Consider the following 27394-nt stretch of genomic DNA (forward strand, 5'->3'; position numbering starts at 1 on the left):
GAATAGCAAGTTTAAAATTGAGGATAATGGATGGGACCATCTTCACTGTGACCATGCTGCACTTTTTCTATCTATTACTAATATAATTTAACCTGAATATACTCAGGCTAACAATTATATCTCTCTCTCTGCTTGGAAATGGTTAAGGACACTACAAACACATTCCCAATGCAACATAAATACAACAAATCTTCAGTATATGACAAACATATAAAGTATATAAAATATAAATATAATAAAGCTTCAATGCTTTGCCTGCTTGTACATGTACTTGAACATTACCATAAGAGTATTTAGGTCTCAAAAAAGCTTTAAGGAGTCTACCCAGCCTCAGTTTGTAGCAGCATGGTTGTAAAATAATGTTAAAATGTAATGACGGTATTAGGAATAAAATCTTACTCCTGCTCCACTGAAGCCATTTCTGGATCATTTGAGAGGCAGCTAGTTCTGGATACAAGGGAAGAGATGAGTAAACATTTTTTCTGTGTTGATTTCTTTCTCTTTTAAAATATGACATCAAATTTGGGGATGTAATAACTAACTGTAGTGAGTATCTTTGACAGCACAAACACACAAATGTTCTTGCTTTTAGGAATGTAGGGATCTTAGTGCCCACAACACACAGTAGTTTGAGTAACAAATTTTTAAGCTAGTTCTTTAAGTTAGGAAAGGGAAATGCACTACAGTGTCTCATACATCCAAAGTAACAGTAATCAGTGATGCCTCATATGAATACTTCATTCCCCTTTCACTTCTCACACTGCAGCCTCTACTATTTTAAATGGAGTAACAAGAAAGCAGCTTTCTCCCACAGAGTTCTCATTGTCACATATACAATGCATTTGAAAATGTTTGAACAGAAGGGATAGAAGATGCATTTCAAGGCTGGGTAGGCCTTTTTGTTTAACAAAATAGTCAGGTGGTATCAGATAACTACTTATGTGTATTTATTGCTTCTGAGGCAGTGTTAAATGCTAGAATCAAAAAACAGTGGCCAGTGTTTTAGATATTTCTCTGTGATTGTTTTAGAAACTAATCTCAGAAGAACTGAAGGAAAATATGTACTGCAAAAGAAGCAACTTTTGGAAAAAGTTTAGCAAAGAAGAAGCTGTAAGTTGAAAATTCTCACGTGCGTAAGCAAAAGGAAGGTAACTGGAAAGAAACTTCAAAACTCAAAATCTTTAGTTATAAAAACTGCAAGGGAGAATGTTATACTAGAGCCAATAAACCAGTGGCAGGTGATGATCAGATACTTTACATACATACAGACACAGACTCCTGCTCAGGAATTCTGTGTACAATACTCACATGAGGAAAGTGCACTGTAAACTTTCTAAAGCTCTACTCAGTGACTGAAGCATTGTGCACTTCTTAAGGACTTCTCTGCTACTCTACACCATACTACCACATTATATTCAAGTCAAAGCAAAGAGTTATCATTTTAAAGTATCTGAGCATCACCTGCCACTGGTTTATTAAGAAACCATAGACAATATAATATTATGATTAATTCCTTGGCCAGCTAACATTGGAAAGATGGAAGAATTGATATTGACCTACCTTAACTGAGACAGTTCACCCTAATTTAGTGAACTGCAAAAAAAATTGTAGAAAGAACTGCCTCTTAAAAACAGTATGAATCATCTGACATAAAAGGGGAAGAGCAGAAAATGTTTAATGATCTATTTCAGTCATTCCCAAGACTATAGAAACAATCATCAAAAAACAGCAAAAAAAATTTATAGTGTAAGAGTATGATAATTTATTACTGAGACCCAGCAGTACAAAAGCAGTGAGAGGGGAAGTCAATTCACAAATGGGGCAACTTACACAGTAATTGAAATTACAGGCTGACTGTTGTACCAAACACAATGTACTACTGCACTCAAGCTGTTCCTGTGAAACAATATAATGTCAGCATCCAGCTGAAAGCTATCTTACTTAGCTGTTTCTGAAGCTTCCCTCAGCTCTTCATCCAGTCTGCATGAGTAAAAGTTATTGATATAAAGAAACAAAGAAGCAAGCAGAGCATAAGAATGAAGCAGAGCAATAGCAGAGCAAAGAACAAATACAGTACATGCTTTTAAAATAGCCACCCAGAATGATTCAGGGCTAACTCTAAAGGTCTTCAGTTCATCATGATACCATTTATTTCTCTGCTCAACCCACCTTAAATCTTTAAGTCCTTATTTAGCTCACTTGGAGGCAGAGATAGAGAAGCAGCAGGGGTCTGAGGCATGCCCAGTGGACAGAGCAGAAAGCATTCAGTTGCTCTATCAGATAATGTTAGACTAGCTTCAGCCTGGGCCAAGTCAAGGACGTTTACAGTTCAGTGGGTTTTATTTGCAAGGGAGGCTGATCTCAACAGCTTGAAGGGCAAAGATGCCAAGTCACTGCAAGTCCTCTCTCATTCAGCTGTTGAGGTCGCCTGCAGGTGAAAGGCTGTCACACAGATTCACTCCATTATGAGCAGCAGCAGGGGCTAGAAAGCAAGTTTTACCTCATTCTTCTCTTAATACACTTATCTTCATCATACCTTACAAGATAAGAGTGGATGAAGGAAGAGAAAAGATGTACAAGTTCATAACAATCATATTGTATTGTGCTTCACTGGAAACTACCCAAAAAACCACATAACCCAAATTCTGGCAATAACACTATGTACTTTCTAACGGTAGGATTTTTCTGACCATAGGTGGTAAGCTTATTCTTGGCAATGGAGCAATTATGAAGCCAAAACATGAGTTGTATTTTTCTATAGGAATCTCTCTGAGTTTGCAGCAGAAGGGAAGCTATGTACTGAACACTGTTCTTCTCCCTACAGCCACTCACAGATGCCTTGAATGCACAGAGACACTAAATCTTGTTACCACAACATCTTGAAATGTTTGATGCAATCATCATCTTTCCAGTTCTGCCTTTTTCAGCAAAATCATCATCTCTCATCTGGCTCCAGATGATGTGAAGTAGACATTATACTAAAACTCTTTAAGTACTGAAGTTTCTTTGGTACTAGTGCTGTGATCATTTCACCTTTGGTCTGAGAAGTGAGTGGACTTCTTGAACATTTTTAAGTTTACAGGGAAGAAATTATGTGTGTTAATGCAGATGTGTGCAGTGACACAACGTAAAGGTAAAACACAGCAAAGAAACAGAAACTCTCTGAGTATCACAATAAGGTTTCTATCAAAGGGAACTTTAAGAAACGAGAATGTTTACAGGAATCAGAAGAAAATTTGTTACAGATGTCAGGACATTATGGACATCTCTTTGACAGCTGACCAACAGCCTTGCTCCACATTCTTAGCATCACTTCACCTCTGAAGAAGTTAGAGCAGCAAATGAAGTTGAGTGAAAGTCTCCATGACCCCTGATTTAGCAACTGTAAATTACTGTTTTCACAAATGCTATTGCCAGATCTCAGCTTCCCACTTGCTCCCTTAAATTGCACTACTAGCCTGACAAAGGAAATTGCTTTATGACTACTTTGAAATAGGTGTGAAAACTCCTGCCTGGTTTGAGGAGATCTGTGAAAACTTCAACAGCTGTCACTGACCAGTCATAATGAAAATACAATCATACTTGTGTATCTGCTCTTCAAACTATCTTCTAAAGAAGGCTGTTCAAAACCTGGGACATTTGCTAAAAAGAGTAATTCAAAAAAATAAAAATTTCTGAACAAGACATCTTTTAATATCGACTACGTGAAAATCATGATTTTTTTTTTTTTGAGTCATGCTTTCAGTCTTGGTATACCATTTCTTTTTGTTGCTTCCAGGCCTGAAAAAAAGTAAATTGAAGTAAGCAATGTCAATCAACCTCCCTACGATATTTTAACAGATATTCTCCTTTGGAAATGACTGCATTTAAAAAAACCTCTTCACATAAACAGCAAAGAAACTGTTTTTCAGTCGCTGTGGATTTAACCATGAAAATTGACAAGGCCAGAACAGTAAACCTATGGAATTTCGCTTGTCTTCCATTTTGCTATCTTTAATTAATGTTTCTGTTAAAAGCCCTGCATGACTAAAAGTTGAAAACACTTCCACTTAAATAGAGGTAAAAGTTATGAAAAAACACAGCATAGATGATACCTCAGGAAAGGCCAAATGATTTTCACACTCCCCTACAAGGAAATACTTATTGCTTTTTGTGTTTCCGTTACACAGTGGTCTCCTGTTTCTGAGTTTGACAGTGAAATATTTGTGGAACAACACATAATCCTGATGTTTTAAGAACATCAGGAAAGTGCTTTCTGTTTTTCTTACAGTCTTTAACACTATTATTAGTTTGTGGAAATACTTTCCATTAGAACAAGTACATGCTACTGTACATCACTTACTTGACAATACTGTCTGGTATATGCACATATTCCATTGGAATCATCTCACGAAGCTCTGCCAACGTGTTGATATACTGTATTTTGCTGCTGAACTTAGAGCTGAAACACAGAAAAAAGGTATTAATTGACTTTGCTCCCCAAACTTTTATGACATGCTAAAACCAAATGAAGAAATGTATTAAATGTATTAAATAATTAAGCATTTAGATATTTGTGTTTCAATTACAGACTGAGAGACTGGACTATTAATGGTTAATGACTCAAACAATCCACCTGCCACAGCTAAAAATGGCAGGTAAGAGGCAAGTTCTGTGAGGTTGGATAGCACTTCTTATCACAGCAGACGTGTCTTACATAATTCCTCAGGTGTGAAAACTTCCCTCTGGGAAAAGAAACAGGACTTTCACACAGAGCCTGAAGGTGTTCATCCCTGAGTAATTGGTGGAACATAAATTACTCAGTTTCCCAGATGCAAGAGGCAGCTGTAACATCTTAGAAGGCAAGGTACCTGGGCATTCCCACCTGAACTTGAGTGACTATACAGGCAATGGATTCTGTGTTTCGTGGGCTTCCCCGACTCGATGAAGACAGTGACAGTAACTTTGACAAGACTGGAATCCCCAAGAAAACCAGAAGAAGAGGACCAAGGAGATGCCAACGGGATCATGGAGTGATGATACTTTTCCTACTTTGTCTGTCTGTATTTGTCATGCTTTTTCTTCTCTCCTCCACCCATTCTATTTCTTTCTATCTCTCCCTTTTATTTACTGCTAAATAAAAGTCTGTGCTATTGACTTCAGCATATGACCTTGTTTGCACCTTAATTTGGACAGAGACATCTCTCTAATAATTTTAATAACCATATCTTAATGCACAGTTCAGCTGAACATGAATTGACATGAGAAGCAACGATAGTTTAAAAACCCAAAACTGTAGCCTAATCTTGCTCTGTAGCCAGGATTTGTAAATAAGGTGATTATAATTACATGCAGTCCCGTTTTCTATATCACTTTTATCTGGTTCTGAACAAAGAATATTTTAAGGAACTGAATTCCCAGAACATACATACACAGGTTTACAAAACCATGCCTATGACTTCTGCAACTAAATACTCATATAAATCACCTTTCTCCCCCTTTTCACCTTAGGAAAGTGAAATTCCCAACATGAGCTATAAAATGAGTGCTATTCAGAGAAAGATTAACAGCTATGTTTGATGATTTAGGGTGCTTATGTATTCTCAAAGACATAGAAAATCACCGCTATTTACTACATACCTTATAAAAGGTCGTGTCACAGCCAGAATTGTCCTGATAAACCACGATGGATGAACAATTATAAATGATTTCAAATTCTTCCGTAACCTATGTAAAAAAAGCAATAGTTTCTTAGAAAAACAGAAAAAAACCCACAAAAAAAATCATATACAATAAACCCTGGCATACAGCTGAGTTACAGAAATGTAATAAACATTAAAATAATGGCTGTGGATCAGATAGGCAAACATTACTTACCGTCGATCAATCATCTGATAACATTTTTTCATCCAACCCAATCCAGGCATCTTTCTTCTTGGTGTTGCTCCATTCAAGTAGACAATCATGTAGTCTTCAGCTACCATCAGCTCTAAGGTACTGATTACATATCTGATAAAGATACAAATGTCAGTGGGCATACACTTTACATTATCTGACCGAGCTCAAACTACATCAGGCTACTAGGAATAAATGAAGGCAGACTGAGCACTTTATGACAATACAGGTTTTTCTTTTTTTTTAAACAAAAGCAAACATTTAGCACTGATCACCACGGTACCTGCAGTTTCACAGCAGAAAGCCACTTAGTCTTTTGTGTCTTCAAAAATATGTGGTTTCCTTACAAAAATAGAGTTTAATAATGAATTTTCAAGTATCACTGGTGAATTTGCTTTTTCTTAAAACGCAATTAAATCAGGAGATTTTGCAAGGGAGAACATGGCATCATGTGAAGTCCTACAAACTTCTGAAATTAACTCTTGAGAAATTTCTATTCACTATTCTAATCACCAAGTTTGTTCAATACAAAAATAAAATGTGTCAGAAGATACCTTTTTTTAAAATACTTCTTGTGATCCTCACACTCCTGTTACCAAGTCTGTGTCTGCAAAATACAAATACTTTGATACCATCAAGATGACTTCTGATGGGACAGAGCACTCAAGGACACCATTTTGTGAGCAAAACACTCCCAACACATCAGACAGTGCTCTTGGGGACAAATGCATCCTACCTAGAGGAGTACACTACTCCTGGAAATAAGAGGGTTTAAATTCTTGTTTGGGACTATCTATGCAGATGGTCCACTCAGAAGTCCATACCTCATTTGGGAACTGATCATCACATGATTTTTCAAATTACTCTCTCTACTACCTAGCCTTAAGGCATGCCTATGTAAAAACTAGAATGCAGAACTGCAAGTCACACCTTTAAAACGTGAATGCCTGAGTGCACTCACTACAAAAGGTAGCTCTATCCCCAAGCAAAATGGTCCCTTTCACAGTTGTATGGGAATGCCTCACAATCTAATCTGACCCTTAAATGCCTTAGGATGCAATGTCTTCAAAAGAATTGTAGGAAATCTAGTTCTCAGCAGAGAGTGGGATTTTACCTGGGCATAAAGTAGGCAGCCATTAACTAGAGCAGTTCCATGCATTTGGTAAATTCCATCCAAATCATTACTCCCTTAATGCATCCCACTGCTCATTCTTACCTTGCTGTTGTGAATTGCCTGGTTTTGCCTGACATTAGTGAAAACTTACTCTAACAGTGATACAGAAAAGCAAGGGATTGCATGGACATTGTGATGCATCAAGCTTCATTTAACAGCTACTTTAACAAATCTACTATTTGATAGCTTGTAAGATTAGCCCTTCCTACAGGGCAGAACATTTTTAAAGGCACTTAAACACTGAAACACACAGAAGTGCACAAGTACATATTAAAATACTACAAGCCTGTCAGCTATGGAGCATAACAGTCTGAAAAACGTCTGTTTATTAACTCCAAAGGGAATTATGCTTATTATTAAGTAATTGGTTACAGCAAGCAAAATCATGCATATTTCTCACCAGAATGAGGAGGTCTATTTTGACAAAAAGGAATCTTTGCTAGTTTTTTATTCATGTTTCACTAATCTCACATATTTTCATTCAACAGTTCTTACGCAATAAATGTTGGATTAGATAATTTGCCATTTTAAGGATAATGAGGTCCCTTGCAAACCTTACCTATCTAATAATTTCTTATTATTTGGTAATAATGGCAATTTCTTCATTTGAAAAGATGGACAGAAATTTCCTCATTGACTAGAACAACTGAATCACTCAGAAAGCAAAGTGCTGGCTTTGTTTTCAAAGTGTAGTTTTTCAAATTGGGATTATTTATAAAAACTTTAATCTGTGGACCGGCTTTAATCTGACTTTTAGGCAGTCATAAATTAAATAGTAGATTTTTTAATGTGGTTCCACAAAAATTATCTACAAAAACTGCTGTAGAAGCTGTTTCAAGCATTTTCACCTGATTTCAATCCTTCAAAGACAATTTTACAGAATTAGTCTATATAAAAAATAGAAGACAATTGGAAATGTGAAAGGAATAGAGATAGAGACAGTCATCAAACAGAAACTAGCTTATATGCTACCAGAAACATGCTGCATAAAAAAAGAGTGGTTTGCAGGCCTCTCCAGATCTTTATATAATTCAATAATAAGGAATTACCAAGTATTTAAAACAGTATATTTAGGAAACTGTTACATTCCCTCTATTTCCATGTACAGTAATTTCACGAATACAAGCCGCACGGAGAATAAGCCGCTCTCCCGGTGCGTCGACAACGTTGATGTCTTTTTCAATAAAAAAGCCGCACCCAAATATCAGCTGCACTTTTGTTCGTAGTGAGGATCCGTGTGCAACTTTCACAAATTTGCCAATTAGTAACAGGATCGCGGCATAGCGGGGTTTATTGGCTTGGGGCGGGGCCAGGTAGGCTCAGCCCGCTCATGGTTGCTGACGGGGCCAGGTGGCCCGGCGGGGCCGCTCAGGGCTGGCCGGGCGATGCTGCCGCTGCTGCTGCCGCCGCCGCTGCCGCCGCCAGGCTTGCTCGCCCCCCCTTCCGATCTGCACCGCCGCCGCTGCGTTTGCTCGCCCTGGCCGGCACTGTAGGCCCCTGCGCTGTCAGGCTCCCCCACACTGCTGGCCCCGGTTCTGCTGGGCTCCCCTGCGCTGCTAGCCCCAGCTCTGCTGGGCTTCCCCGCTCCGCCGGGCAGCCCTGCCCACCGGGCTTCCTGCTTCTGCCATGCTCCCCTGCGCAGCTGAGCTCCCCCACACTGCTAGCCCCCGTTCTGCCGGGCTCCCCTGCACTGCTAGCCCCAGTTCTACCGGGCTCCCCCGCCCTGCTGGCTTGGGTTCTGCTGCCCCCCCCGCACCACACTGCTGGCCCGGGCTCTGCCAGGCTTTCCCACCTCTGCCGGGGCTGGCCAGGCTCCAGCTTGGCTTGGGGCTGCCGCGGGCTCTCAATTCCATGTTGGTAGTTTTTGTAGTTTTTAGAATATTGTTAATATATTAGCCACCCCGGAGTATTAGCCGCACTTCCAGGTTTCCACCAAAATTTTGGTGAAAATGGTGCGGCTTGTATTCATGAAATTACTGTAATTAACAGACCTGGAACAGAAAAAGGAGGTGAACTTACTCCTTTTTCTTGCTCTCCTAGAGAGAGCAAACTATCTACAAGCCTTAAAACAAGCTGCAAGCTCACAGTCAACGTGAACTCACATTTGTATCACTACTCCAGAAAAAGTGCCTTATAAAATTAACTTTGGCAATATCCTTAAGCCATGAGGAAAAGGCTCTTTTAAGTCTTTCTCTGCAAACTTACAGTAATTTCACGACTATAAGGCGCACCCTTTTGACTAAAATTTTCCCTCAAACCCGGAAGTGCACCTTATAGTCCGGTGTGCCTTATATGATGTACAAAGTTGCAAAATTTGCCAAACCGGAAGTGTGAGCTGTGAGCCGTGGGGGGAGCCAGAAGTGCCACAGCAGCCGGGTGAAGGCGGGCCTGGGGGCCCATGACACCGCCCCTCCTGGGTCCAGGGGGGCCTGGTGGCTCATGGCACCGCCCCTGCCCGGTACAGGCGGGCCCGGGGGCCCATGGTTGCTGGGTTGAGGCGGGGCCTTGGCCAGCAACCGCGCGGGGGGAGCTGGGGGCGGAGCCTCATTGCAAAAAAAAGTGCGCCTTATAGTCTGGTGCGCCTTATCTGATCTACAAAGTTGCGAATTCTGCCAACTCCCGGGGGGTGCACCTTATAGTCCGGTGCGCCTTATGGTCGTGAAATTACTGTAATTTATCTGAACAAGGGTCTTGAGTGAAGACAAAGAAGAACTATTAAATGTCAGTCATGGTTACAGTCAGCTTTGTTAAAACCACTGTAGTAATTCCTTTCTCTCTTCTAAAACACTGGGCAGTGTGTGTATCAGTTACTGTAGATGACACTGAGTTCTCAGAGGTTCTACCAAGCAAATTATATCTGGTTATTCGAATCAGAAACTAAAACACTGTATCTTGATTTTCACACACAGAGACAATATTAAAGTACATCTTTACAGACTGGAATATTAAGGAGACCTGAGTCTGTGCTCTCAGCGCCCTGTAACCTGCAAATGGCAAAGGCCAGGTCTCCTGCTGTCTTCAGAAATTACTTACTGTGTTTTAGCACAGAAAATACTGGAATGATTGATTTTTTAACAGCTGTAAATTGAAGTAGCTGAAGGCACTTCAGGAGAGTGCTGCCTTCAAAATTTTGGGCTGCCAAACCAATTGTTATTAGGAAAACTTTTCCTGTGATAGATTTGGGGTTATGTGGCCAAATTTGTGTCTGGCCCAACTGGCCCCTGCCACTTCTGAATCAGAAGCAACTGGATTCAGGAAACACAGTTAGAGCTCCTTGTGTACCAATTGCCACTTATACTGTTTTTTAAAAAAAAGTGTCAAAAAAAAGCCCTGTAACTTCTAAACCCAAGATAGCATATATTAAAAATACGTTTAGGGATACATCATGGTAATATATAATAAACAATGAACAGTGAAAAACTGTCTAAGCCCCTGCTGATTGTTCTCAGCAAGTCCTGGAAATCATTAGTGAAATAGTGCAAAGACTGTAGTCCCCACAAGGTGAAGATGTTGCATTCCTTGACATTTAGGGAGACGCTAACAGTCAGATTTGGTCCTGACAAATACATACACCTTAACTTTGGAAGTTGAGTAGATAAAGCATACCAAAATAATACTCCACTGAACAGTTTATCTAAAACTGTTATTTTCCTTGTCACTCCCCTTCTAACAACCAAAATTATGTCTAAAGGAAAGACACTGCATAATTTTGAGTACTAACTCAAAAGACTCTGTCACATTGCTCACATATCACTCACAGGAAAAGATTTTCCATGACATAGTCGTAATCAGTTCGACTGCTGTCTGGCAAGAAGCATGCTGCAAACACAATGATAGCATTCAGACCATCACCATAGTATCCTGCAGAAAAAAATTAAAACACATTTTTATCTTTGTCAAAGGCTTATAACAGGATGAATTAAAAAAAAACCTCAAAGTCCTGTAATAAAGCTACTATGTCTACTGCTGAAGCTTCATACCAAAGGTTTGAAATGCTTCATACCAAAGGTTTGAAAATTTATGAGCTACCATGAAGTGATAAGAAAGTTGGACAGTCAGCTAAGCTGAATCCTCAAAAACCACACGCAGTATAACTACTAGTAAACTTTTTACAGTGATCAGCAAAAAAGCCGTTTACGGCTTCTACTTCTGGTTCACTGCAGCTCTATGGCAATCATGTCTTGAATGCTCAACTCAGACTGAGGAATAAGGGGCTAAAGAAAATATCCTACATTTGTTGCCCTGCATTGTTTATGTTTCACAAAGTCTTGCAGTCCAATCTCAGTTGGCCTGTGCAGTTCCAATGGCTTTAGAACATTACAGTTTTGACTGCACTCCACCACCCCTTAAAAGCTCCTGGGGATCCAGAAGTTAAGTCCTTTGTTGCAAGTTTTGTATAAATTTCTTTTTAACCTTGGAAACTCCAGTTGTCCAGCACTGGCATTCTCTGGGCCGCATCACTGCCTAATGATAGCTGTTAATCTTCAAAGCTACAGCACAATCATTCCAGGGTCCAGCACAGTTGCTTATTATCCAGGAGAAAATGTTTGTTTTTCATGATGGATTAATGTTTATCTTCTCCACAACCCTTACCCTTTGCAGATGCTATGGATTTTCTGTATTTGTCATTAATAATAAATAAAATATACTCCTGCATTTCAGTTGAAAGTTTTGCTTAAAAGATACATGCAATCAGGAGGGAAATTATAAAGATGCTGTAGGAATGGTTGCAGGTAGACAGCACTATTAATGCAGAGATAGAAGAGAGATATACTCAGAGAACCCTCAAAAACCTTTCAAGTCTAGAAAAAACTGACATTGAGGGAGAGATGATAATATTTGATAATGTCAATTTGTCTGAGGAACACGTTTTCATGACAAAAATTAAAGGATAATATTAACACTTATACAGCTTTTCCAAAAGGAGATTTTAAAACTTGTACAGTGATTTCTGGATACTAGAGAGCAATATCCAAGCCCAACTAAAGTGCTTACAGAACTCCAGTCCTGTTTTCAGCACATATTATCATTCAGCTAGATTATCTGGAATTGTGCTGGTTTCAGCTGGCAGAGAGTTAATTTTCTTCACAGTGGCAAGTATGAGGCTGTAGTTTTGATTTGCATTGAAATCAGATGGTTGATAATAGAGATGTTTTTGTTGCTGCTTTGCAGTGCTCACAAAGCACCAAGGCCTTTTCTGCTTTTCATACTGTCCACCACCAGACATAGAGCAGGCTGAGGATGGACAAGAACTTGGAAGGGGAAGAGGACACCCAGCTGACCCCAACTGACCACAGGGATATTCTTGACCATATGGCATCATGCTCAGGAGGGGAAGAAGGAGGAAGTAGGAGGGGACATTTGGAGTGATGGCCTTTATTTTCTCAAGTCACTGCTTTGTGTGATGAAGACCTGGTCTCCAGCAAATGGCAGAATACCTGCCTGTCCTTGGGAAATCATGAATCAATTTCTTGTTTTGTTTTGCTTCTGTGCATTATGCTTTGCTTTATACATTAAACTGTCCCTATCTCAACCCAAGACTTCACTCACTCTTCTGATTCACCATGTGGGAGTGAGTGACTGCCTGGTTGCCAGCTAGGTTTGAACAACAGGAAAAAGCAGCATTTCTCTCCCACTCAGGTTTACAAATAGGGAAATAGGGAGGACATTTCCTTCCTTTCTTCCATCAATTTAATAAAACTTTAAAAGACTTCAAAATAAAGCAATCTGTCCAGCTGGCTCAGGAATTTGGCAGTAAGAGCACATTATGGCAGTTGCATCCACTAAATTATACAGCACAGTTAGCAGCTCACAGAAAGCAAAACAATTATGTGCAGATGCTAACTAACAACACACATAAAAAAAAAATCCACAGATAAATCTATGCCACTTTTTCTCACACATGCTTGAAGAGAAGAAATGTTCACCCCAAGGGACAAGTGCATTTTAATTCATCACTAAAAGCCAGTAAAAGCCCATTGCCCAAAATCTCAACCTTAGCAAAGAAAAAGACCTGTAAGAAATTTCTCCATCAGCATATGTTGAAGACAATCTCAAACCTACACTGCCATATCTACTCTCCTACTTTGTAGCTACTACCTAAATTCTGCATTTGCTGTTATCTGTCATTTGGCAGGGAGGAATGCTCAGTAGATCTTTGAATCATAAAGAAATGCTTGACTTGACTTCCTATTGACTAATTTTAGTCAGAACCTATTACTATTCCTGAGATTAAAGACTCCTGGCCCTCTAAACATTCCTCTGAAGAGAACTTCATATGGAATGGGCCTTGCTGCCACAATGCAGAAACTGTTTGAGCTGTCCAAAGTTTTCTGCAGTAGATGCAACAAAATGATTTTGTATCCTTGTCTTTAATGTGTCACTTCATAAACACAGAATTTAATCCATTCTTTAGCTTTCTTTGAGTTGTCTAGATATCAGGAAAAATTCCCAGTTTAGGCAGTGCAGGCTGAAACTCATTGTTATATCTTACAGTATTTTACAATGACTAATGCTATTGACAAACAGTCTTTCAAAAGTAAAGAAAACTAAATGCTCTTTGTCTTACATTTGAGTGATCTAACAAAACATCAGACATGTATAATTTGAATTCAAATTATTTCATGCTGAGACTTGAGCTGAATTACCTGTCTCCCAATTAAACACTGCATTTTCACAAAAGCTGATATAAACAAACTTTAACATCTAGTAAGAAATACACAAGTTTTGGCCACAAATGCATATTGACTAGTTTAAAGTATACAAATATATAAATAAATAACATCAGCAAGGCCCAAAAATATTTTGTGTTTGTTTCCTAAATTAAGCCATCTGGGTATGTTTGCTAAACTCTGTCTGAGGTGTCATCACATTCATAAATCTCTGAAGGTAGTGCTGTAGTGGGAAAATGCTTGTAGCCTAAACAACTTTATTAATTCTGGTTAAACTTTCTGTACACTGGCCATCATGAATACCTGTAGGTAAGCATTTACCTGCTTTTAATGCACAAGTTAACCATAACTTATGCCATTTTACCAGATAGAGACTCACAACTGAAAATATTCTAACTTCAATATTTTAGCATATTTAACTGATGCTGCAGAGTCACAACACTGTGACAAAAGCATCCTCATATAAACTCACAAATCTTACCTCTGAGATGCTATGTGGCCTGCCTTAATTTCTGCAGGAATATAACAACTCATCTTAACCTAATACCTTGCTTAACAGATAGGAAAGAGTGCCCCCAGAAATACAGAATCCAAAGATAATCCAAACTTGAGACACCAATGAAAAGGCACTTGGAAAGCCTTGGTTTATTTTTTTTTTCTTCAACTATAGTAATACTTATCCATTTGAATTAATTTATACAGACATGTAGCACTGAAACTATAAATTCTCTGAAGAAGTTGGGAAGCAGATGATCAAATGAGAAAACATAGCAAGCACATGGGGCCATTTTCCTACTTTGAATGTCTTCTTTGATACATTACTTGATAGTTAGTAACAAATTTTATAAAAATATCCCATAAACCAGTTCTGGTGAAAAGCTGCTGACAACTATAAATGGCAGAAAAATAGCATAAGGCAAGTAGCCAGATGAATAGAAGCCTCAGGGAAAACTATCTTTTTTCTTTTGCCACTCTACTTGTTTAGATCTGTGCTACCACATTCATCATTCAGCAAATCAGAATTATACTTCCTCACACAAAAGGTTTTATCAAAACTCACCAAATAAAGTTTTCAAAATTTTATAGGTAATCTATATGTAAAAAGCTTTTTTTCTTGTTCAAGACAATTTTACCCTACAGTGACCAAATTGTTCCTGACACATATATGTCAGTATCTGCTTCCAAAAGAGCTTTGAATTTAAAATTCTTGTTAGTCATTGCCACATGGAATTGAAAACCTGGGTGATTTCAGCCAAGGCTGAAAAATAAATTCTCTCTCCCCTTCTCAGTATGATAACAGAATAAAAATAAAAATAAATCATGATCAATAAAGCATGACTTTTTTACATCAATTTAAAAAATGCTTACAGCTGCTCCTACCTCCATGTGAAATGACCTTTTTGTATGGTTCAATGACTTTCATATCAATTCTCTGTTCTTGTTCTCCAATAACCACCGTTCTCCATAACCTGTTGTCCTCTCGCTCCTCCTCAGCAGTGTACTCTGGAATCGATTCAGACTCCTCCTGGGAAGCATCCTTAGCAGCAGGCTGCTCTTCTGGAAAGTAGAGCTGTATATATTACCTCTTCCTGTTAAAGCTCTAAGTATTTTTGCTGTTATATACAATTGAGATGTATGACTGAAATGAACTGCATTTTTACAGTACTGGTATAAATAAGAGCAGAATGCGATTGATCATCTGATAGTCAGTAAACAAGAAGTTCCCATTTTCTTAAGACATCTCATCATTATGAACATGAAAAGAACAGCAATTATCACTATGCAGAACACCACAAAGGGATTTTTGCATCCAGTTGGTAAAACTGAGCAGCTGTTCACTCTAGAGTTACCGTAATAAAAACCTGTGCTGAAGGTATGAGACTATGCTAACCCTGCCCTGCCAAACAAAAGTGAACACAGCAATACTTAGTGTCTAGAGAGGAATTATCAGTCAGCTATAGGTTCCCAACTTTTTCCCAATTTGTCTTCAATCCCTATATCCACTACCAGCAAACGTGAGCACTCATCTTTGTCTGATTCAGTCATGCTGACTCCTCATACAAACACAGTAGTTACCTCCCCCTAGGACTGTCTGAGGTTAAATACCAGTTTTCTCCTGCTGTGAAGTACAGAGTCAGTCCGACCTGTTGTATGACCACCCTAGAGAGAACACGGACATGTAGTCTGCACACACAATGACCACAAAAAATTAACTGTATGGTTGACAAGTGACTATAAAGTCTCTCTGCTGAATACTTTTAGTTTCAAAAACACTGGGAAACAATTAATAAAATCTACATTTTCATTGCGCATTGATGGGATTGGTCTTAACACTAAATTCGACTACATTCCAGTTTTTCAAATTTAATGGCTGTTCACAGAGAAACTGACATGAAAAGTAATTATGTCCACAGCCGGAATTATTTAACTTTCCTCTTTAGTTATTGTTACAACGTACAAGACAGGGAATTTTTCCCCAATGGAAAATAGTACTATTCTTGCTCAAGCACTTTTGCCTTAGGGTTCTGTGTACATATTATTAATTCATCTTCATAATAAAGATCCTGTAAATTTTATGCATAACACATATTTGAAGCAGACTTTTCTTTCCAAAGCACTACTCTGGCTCTGCACTCACAAGAGCAGAATTTGAATTGCAAGTCAGTGAGGTAACAGTAAACAAAGATACAGTGATATACATAATGATATACACATGTATACATAAAAAGTGCAGGCATGCTATTTGAAAATACTAAGGAGATTTATGAGAATTAAGAATAAACTAAAAGAAGCAATTTCAATTGACAAGAACTAAAAAACACAGTGTTTCATAGGTGCCCTCAAACCCTCCTATGTATTGGGTTATCTACAGACATGCCTTTCTGATTAGTGCTTCTTCTTGAACTACTTGTACAAATCGAATCAAAGTACATGATCCTCAAAACACACTAACTAATCATAAGAATTAAGTAAGTTATCTCTGAAATCAGGAATATGATAGTATACTGCATGTATACCACATACACCTACATAGAAGCTACAGGCATATATACACACACATACTATTAATTTGTTAAACTGAATTCTCCATTAAATCCTACCAATAATTTCACCAAATCTGTTACAAACACCAGGTTTCTCTAAGCCCACAAAAAAACTTCTAAAAAAGATAGGTTGAGCACATATTTAGGCACTAGCACTAACAAAATCTGAATTTCTATTGCTCCCTATCTTGTATTTTCTGTCCCTAATACAAAACATTATTAGGGAATTATATTGGCAGAAGGTGCCCCTCTGAGGCAGATTGTCTCATGTGCAATGAAATCTGAATCTATAAATAATTCTCTACTTTACCTGCCTGATAGAATCTTGACAGAAAGGAGGAATATTTCACCTCTTTCCTCACTGTCTAACCAGTTAATGAGTTAAAAACATACTCAAATAAAATTGCATTAATGGTGGAAACAGGAACGTAAAAGCAAGACATATATACACATGCATCTATAGTGTGACCATGAAGCCTTTTTTCCTTAAGAACTCCAAATAACGTGAGTTTGAGGAGATCTAAGGTTGGAAAAAAGGAGACATTCTGAACAAAAAGTGGGTTTTTTTAAGTATAGTATTTCAAATTGGTTTAACAGCTGCTGCTCAGCAGATTATATACTGAGGAATTGAAGAATACATTCACACCTTTCTCAGGGCACAATGCTCATGATGTTTAAAACAGCATTCAGCTTTGAAATACCATGTATTCTGTGACACTGCGAATAAGCATACATAATGCATTACCCCACTACCTCCAGACCTAGGTCACTTAATGCAATTTTCTGTGTGTCAGCATTGCAAAGGTGTTCTTGGTAGCAATAAGAAAATTACATGCACACAGTCCAGTTATGCCAACTTCGACAAGCCATTGCAGAGCAGCCCATTCCTGTAAGGATACAGGGTCTCCACATGATACAATTCTGTAGCTCAGTACTTTTAGAATAGACAGATGGGAATTATCAATACAGCCTATGCAGACTGTCTGGTTAGTTGAGTCCTCGTGAAGTAGAAACATGACTGAGGCAGAGAAGTGCAGCTGGCAGAACAAAGTCTAATAAAAAGAGGATGGGATACATACATGGTTGACCAATGCTGAAACTGTATTTGGGGTTTGATTAACTTTTTTTTTTTTTTTTTGGTTGGTGAAACTTAGGACAATGAAAAATTACTAAGACTCTGATAAAACTTACAATGTTGAAATTGGATACATGAATTATTTTTTAATAGAAATGGTACTAGATTGCCTCTTCCTGATGAAGTAGTTCTACTTTACTGCCTGGAGCATTGATTTTGCAGAGAAAGCTGCACTAGTATGAAATTGAGAAAGGAAATAAATATTTGCAGAAAAATAATAATCATTCTTACTTTATAAATAGTGATGATTTCAGAGCAGACTGTCACTGATACTCATATATGGTTTTCAGAAATGCAATTTTTATGCCATACAAAGCAATAATCATAAAAAGCTCATATCAGAAACTAGTATGGTTTGTAAAGGGAATGTTGTAATGTATGGCATTAGTGACTAAAAATGCCAATTTGAACAAGTCAGGTGCTAATCCAAGACAAGTAATTTAGTATTTCTGCTTTCATCTCCTCTTTCATGGATATTGCAGTTGTGATACTTCTTCACCATTCTTTTGAAAAAATGGGTTTCAGTATTACTTATAATACAGAGACACTTTTCAGTGATGAGGTGAACCCCTGAACCATGGTAGCAGTCTTGCTTTTCTAAGTTGTCTTTTGTAGTTCAAAGAGACCTTCAACAGCCTGATCATGACAAAAATCACTGTTCTTTCCAGCCTCAGTAGCTATGTTTTTCTCAGTATTTACTTTTCTGGGTTTGGCAGCAGTTAGAAACTTTGAACTGTGGGAGATTGCTGGTAACATCAGTATTCATACCAGCTAATAGTAGAGTCCAGAAGTACAAAGATAACAAAGGCTATTTACCATGCAAATAAGCCATTCTGCACCAGCTCTTATGACTATAATCTCAGCTATCAGATTAACATTACATATAGCCAACCTCTTTCATTGCTGGTTTGTTTTGATAAAATGTTGATTTTTTAAAAATCTTTTCTACTTTTTTCATGGCTCATGTCAGTGGAAGACATTTTTACTATTAACTATCTAAAATAAAACTACACAACAGTATAAATGTCACCAAAACCAGAGACTCTGAACTCTTTAAGAGTTTGAGGAAATTGGTCTAGCTTTAAGAACCAAATGAATCATCACATTTAGGAAGCAGGAAAAAAAAAAAAAAACACTGAGAGGAAATGCCTGCCATCAACACAACTGCTACAAAAATCACTGGAGTTTAACTACTTGGGGGCTTAAAGGCAACATCTGTTCTACTGCAGACAAGAGACTTCTTCTCTCACATGGTGGTCACAACGGTCTAAGCATGTGAGCCCGTGTGTGTGTGTGTCTCAGTTTTAACCTTCATTTTAAAATCTTCTATCAAGCAACTCATCACCACACTCTTCATCAACCCACTAGGAAATCAGCCTCCTCATGAGAAGTAACATTAGAGATGCTCATGCATGATTGAGTACACAGTAATGCCTCTTTGGCAGTACTACTTAAAATAATGCAATTATTCTTGTATGCTTCAGCAAACTCACTAGCATTAGGGAAAGTAAATGCATGGGAAAATTCGGTTTAAACTGATCCATGTTTAAAGATTGTTTTCTGCTCTTGGCTGTAAAATGTTCACACTTATTTTCCCCTCAAATAGCTTGTGATCTGTTTGTATTTACATCAGCGATTACAGTTCTTACATATTTACATTTTATAAGGTGCTAGCAAGGAGCATCATGAAACCAAGTAAATGAGTAAAACTTCTACATGAGTTCTAGAAAAGAAAATCATTAATAGGCGAAGGAAGAGTGAAGTATCCATTGCACACTTCAGGGTGCATCTATATTGTACAGCTAGCCCTTCTGAGAAAGAATTTAAATTAGTGTGATGAGGAATTCTGTTGCTCCACCACCTGAACTAGCTTTATCATGCCATCCACACACCTTCCATATCTCAGCTTTCCAATCATGGGAATAAAAAGCAGACCTTTCCTCCTAACAAAAGACCTCTCAGCACACTGTGTCTATCTCACTTATATATTGCAAGATCTTTGGTGCAGCCAACATATTTTGCATACAGTTATATTCCTAAATGTGATGGACCTAACTGTAACCTAGAGCTGGCCAGAGCTGCAAGAATGCTGCAGCTAGCTACAGCATTCTCTATAGCAACTGCTAGTCAGCTGTTCTCTCCTTCTTGAACAATTGTTTTCAGACAAAGTACTGCACAAAGACAGGACTTTGAATTTAATTCTCCCTAGGTAGCTGCTCTTACTTTGTTAATTCAGTTGTACTATTTCTTCCTACATGCTGAATAAATAAAAGGATAATACTTCATACAGGAGGAATAAAGGTTAAAAATAGCAGACAGTAAAAATACCTGGATGCCTAGTATTAACTCTCAAATGCTTTAACCATACTGGTAATCTGAAAGACATCAAACTGAGCATGTGAGTAGTAAAAAAGAAAAAGAGATGAATTCTACACTTGCAATCTAGAATATTACCTTGCCCAGTGTATTCAAAAGAGTCTGCTTCATCAGGAGTGTCAAGGTCATCTACATTAATGTCAATTTCATCAGGTGTATCCAAATTATCATCAGATAGTATAGACCCTTCACTCTGGTCCAATGAGAGACTGATGTTTGGAGCAGTGAGCTTTATCCTTCTGGGTTGGGAACCATTAAGATCAAGAGAATTGGGAGGTTCTGAATAAGAGGAGAAAAAAAACAAAAAAGAGAAAAAGAACTTTATCTACTCCACATACAATTCATCTCTCAGGTACTCAGAAACCTTTCAACACATTGAGACAAATTAATTCTAGTAACATCATGACACTCAAGACCATCTAACACAAAACACAAATATTAGTATTAACGTTTAATGAAATGAAATAAAAATCTACAGGAGCAGCAAATATAGTTCAGAGCTCTTACATTATGCTAAATCCAGATTCACTTTTTCGCAATCATCAGACAAAAATCAGGTTTTCCTGCTCTGACCCACAATATTTAAGAATTTAAAGGGCAAATACAGATCATTTGCGTTATGAATCAAGACATTGCTGACTCCTAGAAAATTCGTATGAGTTAAAAGCCATTGTAAATATTTATTTTCTTATGCAGTCAGTGCTGATTTGCAAACACTTACATCTTTGGCTTTAACTATATAATATCTTAATACAATAACAAATAAAAAAATTAGTCTCTTAATCAGTCTTAAATATGAGTAGTATTCAACAAGACGAAAGCTAGATATATCTTTTCTCCTTGCCTCTGCCTTGTATGGCACATTTCAAGTTGCTCTAACTCAGTTCACTCAGACAGAAGTCAGTTATAAAATTAATAACACAGACTATTAAAACTTTGCAAATACTAAACAAGTGGCAGCACTGCCCAAAAGAAAATGTTACACTGTAATTATCATTTCTCAAGTGAAGAAGAAAATTTACTAAACAAAGCGAACTCAAGGCTTTTTTCTTTTTAACACTGAAACGATTCTTTACCAAAACAGAAATATCATTCTCACTGCATAATTAAATGCCACAGGAATAAGATACAATTAAGAAAATGAGCAAGAGCTTCTCTCACCAGGTCTCATCTCTGTAGAACTGGAGTTTAGTGCACTCTCAGCTAAGGGGATGTCCATTCCCATATCCTCTTGTACCAACCTGAGAGGTAAATACAAAGTAAGATCTTAAAGATACGTACAGCTCATGATCTTACACAGAACTGAAATTTCCTCCAACACAGCCAGTTCAAAGACTGATTATAAAACTGATGTTGCAAACAGCAGTGTTTTTCATTTTACACAGATGAAGTTGGTCTTTGGTTATCCAGCAAACTGGAGACATCATTGCAAGGAGCTTCAGCTACTCTTTGTAAAACAGTACATTCATGACTGTATATACAGTTACTGTGGAGTAAAAATTAGTAGGTTTTCCCTTTTTTGGTATCATTTGTATCTTAGAGCAATTCAGACCCAAACCAGTAATACTGATGCAGGTGATCTGTCACACTGAAAAAGTTCAGAAAGTAAAAAAGTGAGAACCAAAACTACATCACAAATTTTCGAAGACTAAATTGTTGCAAATACCTTACTTAGACTACATTTTTAGGAAGATAATAAGAAATTACATTTAACATACATATATGTATGTACATACATACCTACACACACACACATAAGACAAGTACAGTTGCTGTGATATCTGGCTAATTTCATACAAATTAAATATAAATGTGAATATATATGGCTGCCAATGGCTTCACAGTGCCTAAAGTTGAAAAAGATCTTGAAAAAGATTGTGAGATCAAATCCTCAATATAGACAGGCAAACTAGTGAACTTCCACTTTTCCATGAGACCATAGAGAACACAGTTTAAAGCTATGGTCAAACATGTTTGTGCTGCTCAGCTTACAACCAAACCTTGTCTCTCAATAAAAACTGATGTTACTAGTTTTGATTTCATCTCCAGAAACTGCATAGCACATCTTTCATAAATACAGAGATGAACAGTTTAATGATTTTACAAAACATATCAATTCTGGAATATGTTTAATTACTGTCAAAGAAGCTCGAAACACTCTTAGGATTGTCTTAGAATAGTGAAAAAATTTGATCAAACTATCCTGTTCATGAATAAAAAGAAGGCACTATGTGCCTGTAAGGTACCGTCTCCTTTCCCCTCCATTCTGTATAATGATCTGTATTCAGAAATACTGAATGCCACCACAATTTACAAAGATAATCTAAGTAAATCTTTAGAGTCTTTGCTTTTTTGTGTTTGTGTGTTTTTTATACAATCCATAGTAAAATATATATAATGAAGTCTGATTCATTCATCCGAACTAACTAGAGAGAAATCCTAATTTGAAAGAAGTGCTGTAAGTATCAGGTGGCTAAGGTAAATAACTGTAGTGGAAAGGATGTCTGGAGAGTATAAATATTTCTAACCAATTTTAAATTCAGATTAGGATTTTATGCAGGGCTTTATTAACCTTTAAAAAAAAACCTGTGAAGAGTTCTTCAATTAAAACAGCTCACGACTAGACAGACTTATGGGTAGTCAAGGGTTTATATTTTGATTGGAAAGAACAGAATTTTGGTACTGTCATTCAAACCATTAATTTGTGGTATTTCTTACAGCTTTATCAGACCAAATGGCAATTCCTTACTGCACAACCTCCGGATTTTACTGAAGGAAATAATTTGAAAGGAAATACTCAAAGTTGTGTGAAGAGTAACATACAGCAGGGTAGCGAAATTTCCAACTTTCTGTATTAAAAGGAGACACTATTCTCTGTATAAAACAAAAAAACAATTGCTTAAGAATAAAAATCATCTTTTTCTCTGTATGAAAAGAGCATGACTGAGTTTACATACTCTATGCCTACAGAAACCGCGACAATTTTAATCTGAAAGAAAGCAATTTCCCACAAGTAATTAATTCACAAATTCAGAGCTGCATAGAGTTGCAATGCCTGGGAGAGAATTACAGTAATTTCACAATTATAAGCCGCACCATTTTGACTAAAATTTTGGTCTGAACTTAAAGTGCGGCTTATAATCAGGTGCGGCTTATATATGGACAAAGAACAAAAAGTTCCTGTTTTAGTTTGGAGGACAGGTGTCTGCTGAGAAAGGCAGAAGCTTCTCTTTGAAATGGAGAATGTAAACCCCCTCCCTCTAAATTATTATAATTTTGAAATCAAGGGGCTTTCAGGCAAAAATATGGGAATTAGGAATAACAGTTCTTTACTAGGGAAATTAAAATAGAAATACAGTACTACAAAGTCAGAGTACAACCTGACACCCTGTCAGGCAGGGTGTTGGCAGCAGTCCCATTAAATGGTGGCTGCATCCTCCTGCAGTGACAGATGTGATTCAGTTGGAGCAGTGCTCCTGTAGAAGGTGCAGTTTCCCTCCGGAGGTCCAGTGGTGATGTGGAGAAATCCGGTTTCCCTCTGGAGTCCAGTGGAGAACGGGGCTCCCTTAGTGTCCCAAAGCCTGTTTTTATCTTGGTAAGAAATGTTGGGCTCTTCCCCCTGGCTGGAGCAACTTCCAATGGGATGCAGTAATTTTATCAGTCACACAGTGGGACTCAATGGGCCATTAGCAGAAAATGACTGGCTGGAGGAAGGATGGGTTGTGAAAAGATAAAGAACAATGCCACGCCTGGTTTCAATGGATGGCCCATTAGCAGAATATCTGCCATTGAGATAAGGATCACTGCCCCCGCCCTCAATAGATGGTGATAGAACAGATACCTTTTATCACACTCTATATTGTAACATGCGGCTTATAATCAGGCGCGGCTTATACACGGACAAAGAGCGAAAAGTTGCTGGCACCCAGAAGTGCGGCTTATACTCAGTGCGGTTTATAATCGTGAAATTACTGTATCCTAAATCATGATGTTTCTAGGGTTATCTCAAGACTGCTTTTTCCCTGTGGCATCTTTTTTTTTTTTTTTTTTTTTCAACATAAAGGTACTTGAATTGGTATTGTTGATTTCTCTAGGGCCTTTACACTTTCATGACAAAAATTTGAAGTATTCTGCTGTCTTCACTGGGACCACTGCAGCTGAGCTAAACCAGAATTATTTTATCATAGTTGTGAAGAACAGTACATTCTAGGTATTAAAAGATATATGTACAGTAATTTCACGATTATAAACTGCATCATTTTGACTAAAATTTTGGTCCCAAACCAGAAATGTGGCTCAGACTCAGGAGTGGCCAATATACAAAAAAAGTTCGGAAATTTCCAAATCCAGAAGTGCAAGCCAGAGCGCCGAACCAAGCACTTGCCAGTAAAACCTGGGATTGCGCGATTGGTACGAATTGGTTACTCTGTTGCATGGTGGGTGGGGGCGGGCTCTGTGCCGGCAGCGCAGCCCAGGGAGGCAGAGGGCTCACTCCTGCCAGCCCCACGGCCCGGGGGAGAGGCAGGGGTCTCCCTGCCACTGGCAGCGCGGCGGGGGAAGTGGGGGGCTCCCTCCTGCTGGTCCCACAGCTTGGGGGAGAGGCCAGGGGCTCTGTTCCTGCCTGCCAATGCCACTGCGGGGTGGCGCTGGGCCGAAGCGAGTGAGCCCAGCGGCAGTGGCAGCCAGCCCTGAGCAGCCCCACCAAGCGGCTCCACCGAGCTGGGCCACCTGGGCCCATCGGCAGCCCCGAGTGGGCCGGGCCCGCCCGGCCCCGAGCCGAGTCAGTAAACCCCGTGATGCCACAGTTCTGTTACTATTTGGCAACTTTGTTGCACGCAGGTCCTCGCTGTGAGACAGAGCAGCTTATAATTGGGTGCAGCTTGTGTATGGACAAAGAACGAAATGTTGCCGACACCCGGATATGTGGCTTGTAGTCAGTGCGGCTTGTAATTGTGAAATTACTGTATTCCATACACCTGTTTGAATTTCTTATGAAATTCAGCTACAAGTAGTATACTCAAAAAACATCCCTCATTTATATATTATGGTTAAACAGCATCAGAATTTGTTGAAGAATTTCTAATTTTATTTTGTTGACACAGTGTTTTTAATGTCAAAAATCCGTCCTGTTCATATTGGGTTATCCAATTTGGAAAGTAAGATTGTCTGGTCCTAAAAGTGCTGAGTCAAAGCAGGCATTTAAGAATTGCTGACACAAGAGTCTCCATTTTATCTTCAACTACGTAAAACGCTATTGCCTTTCAGAAGGTTTTTAGCAGAGATTAGATTTCCTTTTTAAAATTTTTTTTTTAAAACTGTGTCAGGTTGTTACTGTCAAAAACAGTAAACCGGCTTTTTGGAGAACAGAAAGTCTGTGCTTTACCCAAAGACATGAAAGATTCCTTGCTAGACATATATACCTTAGGTTCAGTGAAATTTCTTAATTTCCATATGCCACAGTCACTATTTCAGTAATAAACTAATGGGCAATACACGCATATTTAAAATAATATTTTCTGTGATATTGTGCCCCAACATATGGCTTCAGAAATGCTGTCAGTAAGAGAATAAGTAGGATATAAATGAAGATTACTTTTTACAGGCACAGCTTCACATTTTCTGATACATTTTGAAAGCATATTATGCTGAGCAGCTCAGCACCTTGCAGAGAAAATTCTGGCTGTGCAGAAGCTCTCAACAGACCTCAGCAGGAACCCTAGTAATGGAAGTCAGACTCTAGAAACTTTTTAAAATAGGCAACTACCCCCTCTTCTTTTTCCACGGACTACTTCACATGCTTTCAAAATTCCTTGCCTTGCCATAAGAGTGCAGCGTATAACATGGATGACGTGGACAAAAATATTTAAGAAAAAGAGATTTTTTTGTTTTTTTAATCCCCTTTTAATGAATGCTTCTACTGAAGAAATAAATGAAGTTACTTTAGAAAGCCCATTCTAATCAGGTATGATTTACTGGATTGATTAAAAAGGATCTTGGAACAGAGGACAAAGTCAATTAAGGTTTTTTGTGTCATAAATGACTTCTTTTATATTGTACACAGACCAGTCATTTAAGGATAAGCTGCACTGGGAATCAAGTTACTGATTATTTGTTCTGATATTGAGGTCTATGATCTTGCTCAGAAGCAGCTGAACCCCCCTCATTTCTCAAAGGTGGATCAGAGACAGATACCAAATTCATATAAAAGGAGGAGAAGTTTGAGGCTGAAATACTTCCCTTGCTCTTTTTTTGGTTCAGACATTTGTGCAGCTCAATAGATTAATAAGCTTTAAATAACTCTTAATGCCCTCTCAAATCAGAATTTCTCAAAATTAAAGTTATCCTTCCTGACTTTTCTAGGTACAGCAGCATTCTGTTAATTTGGAAAGAGCAGCTATGAATATTCACAGCAATATGTCATAATCCCCATGGGCTGTGCTGCCTCACCCTTGTGTCATCTGTGATCTATCACCAGTTTCCCAAGTTGCTCTGCAGCTATTACATACCAAGAAGTTAATTTCTTTAGTCTAAAACAAGATATGCTTCCAATGCACTGCTCTGAATAAATACCTAAAACATGAAAAAGAGATGAACATTTATCCAGTTGTGACTGTCGCCACAATTTATTCACCAGCTGGACCTCAAAATGTATTCATTTCCCCATTTTCTTTACTCATCATAACAGAAGTTTAATCTGAAGTGGAGCCCACAGCAGCCAGGCACTTTTCCCAGATAAGTAAATCATGTTTCCTCCACGCTGTTCCCTCTACACACAGAAATAATTTTCTTCTTAAATTTTCACAAGATGTCAAACGTTCATCTATAAGGTTTCAAAATGTGATTAATCAAAGCAACTACCTCGATGAAATCATGTCTGTGCATTGGTTCTGATAGTAAATGTGAAGTGGAGAAATGAAATGCAGTGGAAAGGCTATTCAGAGCCTAGACATTTAGGTTTTTTTAATCTTCTCAAATTCCACACATTATGCAGGTATACCCTGGTTTTGGATGGACTAAGAGTTCTCCTGATATCCCACTTTCTCAATAGTTTGCAGTGAAAAATTAAGCTGTTTTGAAGAAGAATGCATGAAGTAAAACAAGTAAAGGAACTTAAATTTAT

The 27394-nt window shown here is 38.2% G+C and overlaps 1 protein-coding gene across 6 annotated transcripts in view; it reads right to left on the reverse strand.

Moving 5' to 3' along the window:
• Positions 1–27394, reverse strand: part of PRUNE2 (prune homolog 2 with BCH domain) — a 137225-nt gene that overhangs the window by 8365 nt on the left and 101466 nt on the right. For 2 of the 6 annotated variants that reach the window (XM_033086352.2, XM_033086357.2), the window contains 10 exons: positions 21436–21515; positions 20353–20553; positions 15100–15276; positions 10807–10909; positions 5857–5988; positions 5620–5706; positions 4343–4441; positions 2501–2536; positions 1942–1980; positions 400–447 (listed from right to left, as the gene is read on the reverse strand). In XM_033086352.2, coding sequence (XP_032942243.1) covers positions 400–447; positions 1942–1980; positions 2501–2536; positions 4343–4441; positions 5620–5706; positions 5857–5988; positions 10807–10909; positions 15100–15276; positions 20353–20553; positions 21436–21515 — 1002 coding nt within the window. The remainder of the gene's footprint in view (positions 1–399; positions 448–1941; positions 1981–2500; positions 2537–4342; positions 4442–5619; positions 5707–5856; positions 5989–10806; positions 10910–15099; positions 15277–20352; positions 20554–21435; positions 21516–27394) is intronic. The other 4 variants (XM_033086353.2, XM_033086354.2, XM_033086355.2 and 1 more) reach the window with 4 other exon arrangements.

This window comes from Catharus ustulatus, chromosome Z (genome assembly GCF_009819885.2).
Source record: "Catharus ustulatus isolate bCatUst1 chromosome Z, bCatUst1.pri.v2, whole genome shotgun sequence".
NCBI lineage: Eukaryota > Metazoa > Chordata > Aves > Passeriformes > Turdidae > Catharus > Catharus ustulatus.